The sequence below is a fragment of the Gasterosteus aculeatus genome, chromosome 14, assembly GCF_964276395.1.
Source record: "Gasterosteus aculeatus chromosome 14, fGasAcu3.hap1.1, whole genome shotgun sequence".
NCBI lineage: Eukaryota > Metazoa > Chordata > Actinopteri > Perciformes > Gasterosteidae > Gasterosteus > Gasterosteus aculeatus.
In genome coordinates this window covers 10,036,608-10,049,661 of record NC_135702.1, presented here as the reverse complement: position 1 = coordinate 10,049,661, position 13,054 = coordinate 10,036,608, and the positions used below count along the sequence as shown (strand labels likewise).

The following is a 13,054-nucleotide window of genomic DNA, read 5'->3' as shown; positions in this document are numbered from 1 at the left end:
TCATTGACACCAAATCCCCTCGTTCGCACGAAATAAGTAAGAAACCTCTCTTTAAGTTGCATGAGCATCGGTAAAAAAGGTCTAATTGAATGATGAAATAAGCACTTGGAATGCAGCGGCAGTCAGCAGCGCCGTCTCCCTTCGTGCTGCGTTCAGCCGACGGGGGGGAAACGGGGGCCGTAGAATCGGAGGGTTTATTTTTGCAATTCGGTGCAGTTGTAATAAACCGCGGCATCAGAAACACAATCAATACGCAGCCACGGCACCGTGTTAAACGCTTCGATTTACTGCGTAAACTCAGAGGGAGTCATTTCAACTGACAGCTGTCGGATGCGCACCGTTGATTCCTATAATATGGGAATCTGTGGGCCACGGCAGAGATTAGCCAATGTGTCGGGGTCGCCTGCGTGTGTGGGGGGAGTGGGGGGGTTAGAATATTCTTCTATTGACAGCTGCTCTGCCTGATGTGAAGCGCTATTCAGAATATATTATTAGACTGTTTGCGTGACTTAGTTTGTATAGAGGATGACTCACAACCAGCTCCCCTCACCTGCCCCCCCCCCCACCCCCCCCCCCCCACACTTTGATTCTTCAAAATTCCCAAAATGTGTACTATTAAGATTGCTGGAAAATGTGTCCGAGTAGTTTTTAAAATGACAACAAAAAATGAAAAAGAATGACGTGTTTATCCCAATAGTTGATACAATAAGCCGAGCACCATACTCATGGCATGTAGGCCCAGAGGGACGGTATCGAGGATAATGGTCTTAGAACCCTTGAATTACACAAAATGAGGTATTCAAACACATGGTCCGCGGCGTGCTGGAGAACCTCTGAATCACAATTCAGTCGATTTCTGCACCAGCGCGCCAATCAATCAAAATAGAATCACAACAATAATAATCTATTATTTTTTCTCTCCCTCTGGAAATATTCAACCGAGGATCCTCAGATCAAAGGCCGCTGCGACGCCTCCCCGAAGGTCACAATGAATTCAGACACTCCTTTCATATTATTCATGAGATCACTTCCAGCGTTGCCTCCCTGTTTCAGTGAAATATTAAATTGAATTGATCATTGGGGTTGTATCCTTAACAAGATTGACAGTTATCGTTGCCGTTTACTTTCACTGATCTACGGAATTATCATACACGGTGTGAAAAAAAACATATTTTCTGACTTGACCCGATCAATTGAAGTCAACCTGGATTCTGTGTTGTCTTCTGAACCCTGAAACTTGAATGTCATCACTACGATATCTGCGTAAGGTTTACACTACTTTAACAAAACTACTTGTTATCCTTTCGGTAGGTACGTAATTAGTTGAATTGTCACTTAGGGAGAGGCAGACTGAGAAATAACTCTTTATTTATCTCCCATGGGCTGGAGAGAGAATAGGGGGGAGGAAGGGGCGGGAGGGGGGCTGTGAATACCTAATTAGGCGATGAATAATTGCCGAGTTAATGGCCACCTCAAGATACGATCTTGAATGTTACAGAAACCCTCCAAATTAATGGGGCTCTGTATTGTGCAGCAGGACAGAGCGATTCTGCTGCAAGTTGCAAAGTCATATTTTTATGCCTCGATGCTCATTGCAGCCGAGCACTTATCATTACTCTGATAAACGCAGGGTTTCCACCAGATTATGGTCCGACCTGGGGGGGGGCAGCTTGTCACTAAAAGTAGAATGGCTAGTCCTCCTTAAAGGTCAGCCAGCCAAAGTTGTTGCTAACTTCAGGGCTAACCGGTTCCACTTTAATCAGCAAAACACAGGCGTAGGTCTTTAGGGGTTTGGGCATTTGACACATTGACACAATAAAATATATATAAGGCCCCTGGCAGGTAGGCAACGTAGTGCCTGAGGGGGGCTGCAATACACTGGTAGCAACGTGGCTGCAGGGAACCATGCAGACAAGCACAACCACAGTGGAGGAGGACCTGGAACCAAATGTCCTGGGTTAAATCGGTCTAAAGCAAACGCTATTAAGTATTTTTGCTCACTCCGGGATGTCGTATAAAAAAAATGTCCAGTATCCGTCGGAACCAGTCTACCTCCCGCTGTGCATCCCACAATGCAAAGTGCTCGAGCAGCACAGTTAGAACAAACCGTGGTCAAAGACCGGCGAAGCTCATCTCACACAATTTGGTATTTCATCACTAAAACACTATATTCACGTGAGCACTTCTGTCATCTGCAGTTGGACGAAAGGTTACAACGAACTGAAAATTGGGTCCGATGCTTCCAAGAAGCTTCATATCTCCACATCTGGTGCAATAGCCGATTACCGCCTGCAGGGGCAGCTGTGGGCCCCTAACGCCGCCCCCCCCCTCCCCCCCGCGCCCACTCTGAGCTGACCGGAGCAGGAGAGCGATTGCAGCTGCGGCGGCGGAGCGTTCCTCGCCCGTCATACTCGGGGAACGGACCGGCCGCACAGAGAGGCCGGTGGAGATGGAAGAGAGAGAAATCGAGATGCGTGATCGATAAGCCAAACCGTGGATTGTTCAGATCCGTTTGTATCGCCTCCACAGTGCCTCCCGGTCGAGCGATTCATCCGTCTTCTTTGACGTCTTTCTTTCTTTCCTACATTTCCCGCAGATAAACATTCAAAATGGGCCTTCATTTTGAGAGCACACAGTCCTGGAATTGGATCCCGAAAGTACACATGAAGGGCTCACTCAGCAAGTGTTTATCTTTTCCCCTTTCTCCTCTTTTTTGGGGGGGGATATTTCGCACAAACTGCCCTTTACTTTGATATGAAATAAACTTAAAAGTCAGCAGTGCCCGTCGGCGGCGGTGAAAATCGCTATGCATCTTTCTCTGGAGGAGCAGCGACCTCTTTTCTTTAATCTGTCTTTGTACGCACGCAAACACACACACACACACACACACACACACACACGTCCTGCATAACAACATTCTACCAGTTTCAGATGGCAAACTTCAACATGCGAGCAACTCAACTCCAGAAAACCACCGTAATTACAAGATGCGGGCAGCCCTTTGAATAGCTTTGGCAAACAAGACCTCCATCGGTTTTATGGCTGGAAGCGGACGGCTCACTCAAAATAGGACGTCCACATGGAGACAATTTGGGGGTTTTCGACATGGGGAGCCTCAGAGAGTTAGAGAGAGTCACGGTGGGTCATGAAACCAGTGCGTGCCAACGGGCCAAACAGTGAAACCGGCTCAACTGGTCCACATGAAACTCACACGACATTTGACCCCCCCGATTAGACGAATGGATCGAGCCGCTCCGTCGTCTGTTTGCACGTCAAACGCCTCTTCCGGCTCCTCCGCTCTCTCACAATGAAACACGATCTCAAGCAGCGCCGTTGGCCCGGCGATATTGCTTTGTACCACCCACAGAGAAGGGTCCGGCTTTCGTGGCCCCACCAGTCGTCACCTTCAAATTCGCTTTCCCCGTACGTGTCGCATTTCGGGGCGAGCGCGCCGCGCGGGTGGGAAGCGAGGCGCCGGCAGGCAGGTGGCTCGTTTAGATGAGGAGGTAAAGAGGGAGATGTTTGAGCGAAAAGCGTGATGTCACAGATAACACAGAAGCACATCTGTTTCTGGAACCAGTCAGTCTGGTGCCAAATGCATATATATATATATATATATATGCGTGCGTGTGTGTGTGTGTGCGGTATATAAATATCTATGCATTCATCTGAGTGGATCGTCTCCGTCAGCCACAGCTGCTTTGTGCTGCTTGACAACTTTCTCCCTCACCTCATTAAATTGCCACCGCGCTCTGAAGTTGCCATGACAGAAATATGGGCTAAATGGTCAGCGGCCCTCCGATTGTGCCGCAGTGTCATTACACACCACCGCTTGCTTTGATTTAATCACATGCAAATGACACCGGGCTGCAGCTAGATAAGCCCACCCCTCTGCCTCCCTCCGGCATCCGATCAAGTGGGAAGTGATGTGACCCTTCACGGTGTGAGATATGCCGGCATTAGGACTGAAAATGGCCTCAGATTAATGGCATCATATAGAATTGCCAAGCACCAAACTTTTACTCAATGGCTTGTTTAGTAGGGCCATCAATAGTGTCGAACCAGCGACTCCTCCTGCTGTCCTCGTGCAGTTTGCTCTCGATTCTCCGCCATTTGACGGCTGTGTTTGAAGTGCCAACAGTCTCCCGGCGTTTGGCCACGACGTTTTCCAAACCACGTGGACCGCGCCGGGTAGATGCCGAGACACGTCTGTTTGACGTGCAGCCGCTTCTCCGTCTGTTTGTGTGTCCGCCACACCGGAAGTAAACAAAGCGGTAGGTTTAAGTATTTTAGCGCATTATCCCCGGCCACGTTAATCGCACAGATTAAAGGGTTACGTTTGACAGGCCTAATCTTTAGCGCACTGTGCTGCCGCGAGTGGAGACGCCCACGCTGTTCGTGCGGCCCCTCAAGATGACACTTTAGCGCTGGTTGTTTTGCCCGCGTGTTTGACCGAGGGTCCATCGCGTCAAGTCACTCATTAATCCGTCGCACACGCAGCTGTGCAGTAACAATGGATCATGCTGAACGTGGTACCGACGTTGCTTCTAACCGACACAAACTAGAGTCCAATGATTCACAGAGAGAGAAGAGATGCAAAGGGACGATTTAACAAGAGAATATTGACACCCGTGTAGCACATTCTGATGTGTATGTTTGTTTCAGTCAGTTCTGCTATTTACCAAAATGAACACATGGGATCCACGACTGCTGCACACTTGAATTCAAAGATAATTAATTATGTGGAAAAAAATCTTTAAGATCCCATTAACCTGTACTTCTACCCAAAGATCCCTCTGAATCGAGTTCCAAATTTATTCTGCCACATTCGATCTGGGAACCCGCGCGTTGTCATCACCCGAAAGCGTCGCTCATGAGCCTCGCAGCTGCCGCGGCACCGGCAAAGCCAATGAGGTGTTGCGGAAATCATACACTCCCGCGTGATGCTGACGGACCGCTCAGAAAACCTGCGAGAACTTGTGGCTGAGGGGGCAGATGGGGCTGAGGGGGCAGATGGGGAACGGAGGCGATGGGGAGGGAATGGCTCTGCCCCCTCCGCTGATAACGCGCCCTGCATCTCTTGCATCGCGCGCTGAACATTCGCTGGCCGTCAGCCTCAGTGGAGGAAAACACACTACAAGTTTTCTCCAGCAAGACATTATTCCTGAAATAATCCCCTCGCCCTGAATCGGAGTCCCAAGATGCACTTCTGCCGACAGAAGGTCACACAGCTTGATGGAATTGGGACAGCGCTGCTAAAAGTATCCTCGCGATCCAGGCCGACAGTTTAATAACCGATTTAAATGCAAGCCAGCATCCAGTCAACATTCATGCGCATCACTCGGTTAGCTGGCGCTAACATATCAATCTATCCGATAGGCAAGATATCCGTGAATCAAAGAAACGAGTTGTTTGAGCCCCATCGTCCGTTCCTCGGCTGTCTCCCGTTTCGTCCCCAAAGCCTCCTCCGTCCTTTGACCTCTGGCTGTGATCAGAAAAACAAAGCTGTGAGGCTTCTACATGACGTGCAGGAGACTAATGGGAGGATGGAGACCTAAAAGGAGGCAAGGGACAGGACGCCCCGCCGGTGGAACGCACTCGCACATTTGAGGCCTAATGAGGGCGGCAGCGGTGCCGTTAGCGGGCGGAGAAATGGGGCTTGGAAATGAAATGATTCCGCTATTATACCCTTCAGAACAAAAAAAAAATGAATTATTAAAAACTCACATTTTCCATCTTGCTCTCCACACCAGAAATTCCAGAGCCATTGTCGGCTCGCAGGATTAACGGTACTTGAGGGGCGCGGAGGGAAAGTGGATTATTTTATGTTTGAAGCCGGGGTCGTATTTTGGTGCTGAGAGCTCACGCTCATTGTTATGGTTCTCTTAAGAGCACCAATGACCTAATTACTGGACCCATTACGGGTGTTGGCGAGTCACATCCACGGCCTTTTTAAGCAACTTCGCAATTCTTTTAACCATTCAAAATAACCCCAACGGATTGTACATTGCATGAAAATGTAATCAGGAAAGCATCCAAACGAATTGAGGGGATTTGGGATAGGAGTGATGGCACAAAGGATCCTAGTGGGACTATTTTTAAACACCCAGTTGTTTGTCTTTGACGAAGATTTTCGTCAGGGAGGGAGACGGAGGGGCCGAGACATTGGGAGCCACAGGGGGAGGCGTCCACTGCTCCAAGGGGAATTGATGCCAGATGGTGTTCTCATTGAACAAATTAAAACAAATGGAGAAAATGGATCGGCGGGTTTGGTCGCTCCCACAGTCGCTCGTGGTCTTTTCCGCATGTGAGACCCAACGGGCTGCTGGCCGTACAGTTATTCAGGCCGTTCATCAGCCGCTAATCTGTCCGGCCCGCTCTCGCTTATCAAGTGAAAAGAGGAGCAGCCGCGAGAGTCCAGGTGAATAATGCCTTCAGGAGGCTCTGCGGTTCTGCTCCGACCAAGAAAAATTCTCCTCGAGAGGAACATTACGCGACGACCATGGAAACACATCACGGCGCGTCTTTTCTCTCGCCGTTATGACTAAAGGTCCCTCCGGCGCCCAAAAGGGCAAATCAGTTCCATGCAGCGATACATCAACCTGCAGAGCCGCGAAAACGAATCCCCTGTTCGTGCCGGCGGTTCGCTACTTAAAAAAAGAGAGAGAGTTGGTGTGTGGTTGTCATGACGATGCACAACCTGAACGGTATGGCGAGGTGATGGAGCGAGTCGGCGCGAAGAAGTGGTGGGATCGGCACCGGACGGGAGCAAGAGATTTCAACGAGGAGATTGTTCCGTGGTGACGTGGTTGTTGGCTGGGGGAGTTGTGATCACACACACACACACACACACACACACGCATGTATCTGCAGGACAGAAAGAAGGATGGGAGCAATCATCTGATCACATCTGTACTTTACAGGCTTCCCAAAAAGCCGCCATTGGCCGAGTGATCATCCTCGGAGCCGTCCGCTCTGATGCATCTTCTGCCCGTCTCTTCCCTGATGAACTGAGATTATATGTTAGAGATAAAGTGCCTTTGCTATTGGTGATCAAACTCTGTCACTCGGTTTTCACAATGAATAAAGCTGCAAAACTTCATCTATCACGTAACTGAAGGCGGAGCATGTCGAAATGAAATGATTCCCCTTCATTTGGGTTTATCTTCGCGAGTTCTCCTCTAACGGGGCTTGTCAGCGCGTCGTGTGATGGCTTTTGTTTTTCGCGCGAGAAAAGATCCTCACAACGACGAGCTTTTGCTCTCTGCTGCCCTTCTTCTCTAGTGCGGGAGCAGGACACCCTTCCCCTGGAGCTTTCCACACACACACACACACACACACACACACACACACACACACACATACGCACTTCCTCTTCCAGAGGACAGAAGAAAGAAAGCTGGGGTTACAACTTTTCTCTCGGGCAACCCCCCCCCAAAAAACCCGCAACCTTCCCTCTATCTGCAGGCCCGGCACAAAGATCATCCCACCTGCTTTACCCGTCGAGCCGGATTTGAAAGGATGAGCTGGAATGTTACTTTCCTGTCTTTGTGAGTTTCTAGGCTCGTGAAGTTACCACACGAAGCCTTTTTAGGGCGCAGCGAGGAGCTCCTCAGACGCTCCTGCTCTTCAAAGTGTGTGCGGACGCGTCGAGAAACGCGCTTCCGCCGGGATGAAAGTTCTACGAGGCACTGAAGCTGGATCCTCTCCTACCGAAAGGAGGGAGATGCAAGCACATTGTGCCCAGCGTGCAGGCCTGCAGGCCGAACAGCTCGGCACGCACACACACGATTTTGTGAGATTCTGAAATACTACTTTTAAGGGCTCCTGGCAGGCGTGTAGGTCACTTTTTTTAATTACCCGCGGCGTTGACATCCAAAAGTGAGAAAAACTATTAGTGTTTTGTTTTAAAAGGCTTTCCTCTGCAGTAGAAAATGCTGCCGACGGTGAATATTATCACGCAGACCCTCGCAAACCTCCGCCGAGAGCCATTTTCGCGCCTTCAATTCCAGAGTAACAATCGTGTGGATAATTGACGGCCCGTATCCGTCACTGGACCGGCGGTGCTGCTTTGCGGTTACTGGCAGGTGAAGCGTCAAGGCATCAAAGGCGTCGCAGCGAGAGTAATGGCCGTCGGACCGCAGGGAGGCTACACGGCTCCGCTCTGCACCGAGCGCGTCGTGTAGCTCTTCGGGAACGGGGGCAAAGCTTCCACCTGGAGTGCCGTTTTTCTCTGCAATGGAAAATGGTAGAAAAAGACTGCGTTTCTCCCGTGACGGTTTGCTGCCCATTTCTTCCAGGAAATCATTTTAAAAGAGCAGGCGCGAGAATTTGTGGTTTAAAACTTTAGACAACAATAAAAATCTTGACCTGGAATCCTTAGTTAGCAAACGGGCGTTCTTCTCATAACTGGGGGGAAAAAACTACACTTAAAAAATGGCCACCAATACTGACATTTGCCAACGGATCGGTTGGATTTAGGAAGAAGACATTTTCACTTTCAGTCTTAACGATGATCCTCCAATGAACCCCTCGGCTTCGTACTCGTCTAAACAGCTCAGAGTAAAAGCGTAGAGAATAAATCGAGATAAGCTGACAGATAACACAAAGCAACCAGGCGGTTTTTCCCCCCGCGGTTGAGAGTTGACTCAGACAATCTTTTTTTTTTTTTATTCCTATCAATTCCCAAGTGTTGACATGAAGATGGAAAATAGGACTCCCGCTGAGTGAGCAGCATGGAATCAAAATGATAAAAACACGAGGAGAGACGGGGTCCGAAGGTAGAGGGGGCTCGTGATGTAACAGCGGGTTGGAATGAAAGTCCCTCCAGGTGTGCTCAAACTAGTTTTATCTGTAAAACAGAAAGAGAAATGTATTTGGAGTGAAGCTGGATCAGACCGTGTCCAGATGTCACGGTGGCTGTGAGAACACGTAACGTAAGCTTAAAAAGGGATTATTGTGGGGGCAAATCTTTTCTTGAGAACAATGTCTTAGATAGTACGGACGTGTCATAGCCTACGTACTATTTGTTAAACTATCACACAGACTGAATTAGGTCAGAAAAAAATAGCCATGAAATCTCGTCACGCAGGTAGCAACCAAAGAAAAGGAAAGGTGCAGAGAAAAGTAGAATAAGATGAATGGAAACAGCTATTTTAGTGCTTTTGATAAAGTATTGATGAAGAAAAAGACATAATCCCCAGTGGTTTCAAGAGAAAATTTGAGAGCTGAAAGTGAGACAGAAATAAGAGAAACTTGAAATGCAACTTCAACTTGGAAGAAAAGATCCCAAACAAATGTGCCGGCATTTAAAACCAAGATCTACGCCTTTTTTTTTTCTAAAGGAATTTATTAATAATACATTTAAATGTATTAAAATATTAACCCTCTACTTTGTGTCCAGCATGTAGATAATCTGTAAAAGATCAGAGGAAAATGCACACATTGACCCAATGAGTGGATGCGCAGGTCTTGCTCCCCTGTGCTGTAAATGCAATGGGACGATGACGATGATGATGATGACGACGATGATGATGATGATGATGATGATGATGATGATGATGATGATGACGATATTTAGCCAATGACCAACTAACATTATGGATGGCTCCATCACTAATGTAGAACATAAACTGAAGATCTGAAGATCAACTATCTAATTGAGTGTTAATATTTGAGGGGGGGGGGGGTCTCTTAATCCCCCACTGGTTCACTTTGTCCCGTTGAGCTCCGGCTGTGTGATCAGCACGCGACACAGTCAGCGCGGTGTGAAGCAGGTCGATGTCCGACGTCACGGCTCGTCTCCTCACACACGCGCACACACACACACACACACTACATATTACATTTCACAGGCTATTCGGCGAACGCGTCGATTTCTTCTTGTTTTTCCCTATTTTTTTCCGCAATGGAGGGCTGTTAAACAAAGTTCCTATAGACGTCTGAGAATCTTTTTTATTATTATTATCATTCTGTGCATCGCGCATAGATGCCCCGTGCAATGAAAGTGCAGAGCGGCGTTAAGATTCCGAGCGAGCATTTGGAGAAAACAGCACTTGTTCTTTGCCCAAGTAGGAAAGAATAACGCGTGCGCCGCTTTAGAAACACACGCACAACCAGAATGAACCAAGCACTAGACCCCCCCCCCCCCCCCCCCCCATCCGTCCCCCATGAGTAATTAGATTTAAAACAAAAATAAAAAATGAAACTCACCACCCCGGTGTCCAGCTGCTCGGTAGTCTGGGACGGAGCCGCTCGGGCCAGAGGCAAAACCCCCAAAATGTGCAGCAACAGCAGCATCTCCGCGGAAATATTCCTCATTCCACTTGCGCGCGACGCGGAGAAATCACGATGCCCTTTGACGAGCGGGTCGCGCGCGCGGGGCTCAGACACCGACCCCCCGCCCCCCGGACAGGCGCATCCACGGGGGACGAAAAAACACCACGCCGGCACGCTGGTTGCAAACGATGCCCCCCCGAACAAGTCTTCCTCACTGTGGAAACACCTTCACACCGGTGACACCCGACAGGAAAACTACGAACAAGTGGTCTGAAGCCGAGCTGAACTGCGTCTTGTGGTCTCGTGTCGAGTCCATAGCAGGTAATGCGTGTCCCTCTCTCCCCCCCGCCCCCCTCCCGGAGCGAGACGCACGGGCTGCCACTCTCCGCTGGAGACGGAGAGAGCAGCTGCGTGCGGCTTTTTGTGAGATCAATCAAAGTTGGCGACATTAACCTTTCGCACTTCCGGCTGGGATGCTCAAAATAAAAGCCGACGCCGGTGGAATTTAAAGTGATGAATGAACACGAGCGATCTTCCCCCTGCGTGTAGATGCACTGTGGTCTGATCAAGTTTCCAAGCATAATTAGAGGTTTGAATTGCCAGTTAAAACATCTTGAATGTGTACAAATAAGGGATGTTTAGCTGATGTGGTTTGAGGAGTACCAATACGAGTCGTTGCTGCTCTTTACAATTTTATATCGCTGTATTTCGTTGTAATTTGAAAAACTCCGCGGCTGTAATAAGGTGTTGTTGTGTGAGGTACATTAACTAATTAACACATAATTATTCCACTGTCATCTTTCAAAGGGTCTATTGAATCAAACGATGCAGAGAGGCAATATAATAGTAGGTTGTTGATGTATAACAAGTAGTTTTAGCCAGCATTAACCTTTCAGCCCATGCTTTTATTTTGAAGCTTAGTTTTCAAACTTCCGGCCGTTTACAGTACGACACTTTGGGTGTCTTTTTGAATTTATTTACACAGCTGGGATAATATTTGAGTTCGGCTTGAGGTGCCCTTTCAGTAAATCCATTTGCCCTTTATTCATGTCATCCAAAACTATATAATCAATAACATAATTAAAGTCTGGCCATATTGTTGCAAGTATGTGTAATGTGATACTGGAAAATAGATGGACATTAATATACATCAGTTAGTGATTTTACTGATTACTAAGTAATAACGCTATTATAATAAAAATAAGTTTATTTACTTAATGACGTTTCATATTTTATTGTGACTTAGCAGTGTGAGTGGGCAGTGGGCAAAATAGCCCCACACAGCACCATAGTGCTGTGTCCTCATTCAAAAGAAATTCATTTAAAAGAAAGTCTGCTGCCAATTGGAAGAGCTCGAATGACAAGCAATTCTTTTTTATTTTCTCAGTTTGAAGCTTAGCATCACAGTGGCGTAACGACAAGCACGATCCTTCACATTCAATCCCCCCAAAATGGCAGTTATCCACCATCACGAAATGTCCTCCAGCCACATTCCAAAAAAAACGTATTAGTCGTAGCGGTGCTGACCCGTAGACGACCCCTGCGCCGCTGCGCTCACACCTCTCTCTGGAGGGCGCGTGTAAAAGGGACATTGTGGATTGGAATTTGGAGCAGTTGAGCTCAATTGTAAGAATCGCCATTGACTGCCTCCACAACATCAAGGTGAATTATCCATTTAAGGCCTGAATCGTGATGCGTATGCACGCACACGCCTCGGAGGCCACCCGCGTTGCAGACGGCCACGTGCGGTCGTCTTAACTATTCTATGTCGACTTTGACTGACAGTCTCCTTAACCCGCAGTGCATTGACTCTAATGGTTCACATCCTCATGTCTCCACTGCAAAGAAATGCATAATCAGTGTGTGAACACAAGCGCCCACGTACACAAATTAAGCGTATCCAGTGTATCTCCTGGGCGGCCCTATGGAGTTTTTTTTTTCAGATAGAATTCAATGTAATACCTAATGGCTATATCCTTTTCTTTTTTCCACCGGTAGGTTCCGACGCGCAGGGAAGAACCGAGCAATGCATTGAGACCCAATTAAATCCACATATCAGTAAATATAGCTCCCTTCTTGACACGCAGAAAGGGCGCTTGTCACTGAAATGCACAGATTTTGTACGCCTCATTACACTTCTATATTCCCCATGTGGAGTGTAAAAAACAGAAAGGTAACCGCAGAGGTTTTCTACCTGAAAACATTAACGGACACAACTCCATCAGCCGACTCTTTGCTTCCCATGAGGAAAAGTGAATGAGTGTATTAAAAAGTTATGTTGAATATAACATTTCCCTCCATCCCTTCCCTAATCTGGGAACATTTTCATCAGTCGAGCCACAAAAGGCCAGACGTGCATGCACACCTCCTCGCCTCGGCTTATTCAGATTCCTTACAGCAGTCGTTCATCACTGGAGAAAAAACGTGAAAAATGTGCTTCTGCACATTTGTGCTGTTTGCAGAAGGCTTCAAATTCAGTCCCAGTTAGACTCAAAGGCGCCGCATTATGATAATTCTAGCAGCCTAATATATTGTTTACTGTATGTCTGCTGGCAAAAAGTAGCTTCAGTCATTCAGTTGACCATTAAGACGAAACCTCCGTTTACTCATCTCCGTCTCCTATATATGCACATTTCACCTGGAGTGTTTCCCAACCGTAACAACCTTTCACAGAGCAAGAAAAGCTCATTTACCTTTTGTCAGATCGTAATGCGTATGAAAAGCCTTTGCTCAGTGTGCAGGCAGAGTGGCGAGAGTCTGTCGGCCGCCATTGCAG

At 47.9% G+C, this 13,054-nt stretch overlaps 1 protein-coding gene across 1 annotated transcript in view; it reads right to left on the bottom strand.

Moving 5' to 3' along the window:
- LOC120832044 (matrix metalloproteinase-17) overlaps positions 1–10,729 on the bottom strand; it is a 50,795-nt gene extending 40,066 nt beyond the window's left edge. Inside the window, exon 1 of the mRNA XM_040198061.2 lies at positions 10,213–10,729. Coding sequence (XP_040053995.2) covers positions 10,213–10,320 — 108 coding nt within the window. The 5' untranslated portion in view covers positions 10,321–10,729. The remainder of the gene's footprint in view (positions 1–10,212) is intronic.
- Between the last annotated feature and the right edge of the window lie 2,325 nt (positions 10,730–13,054).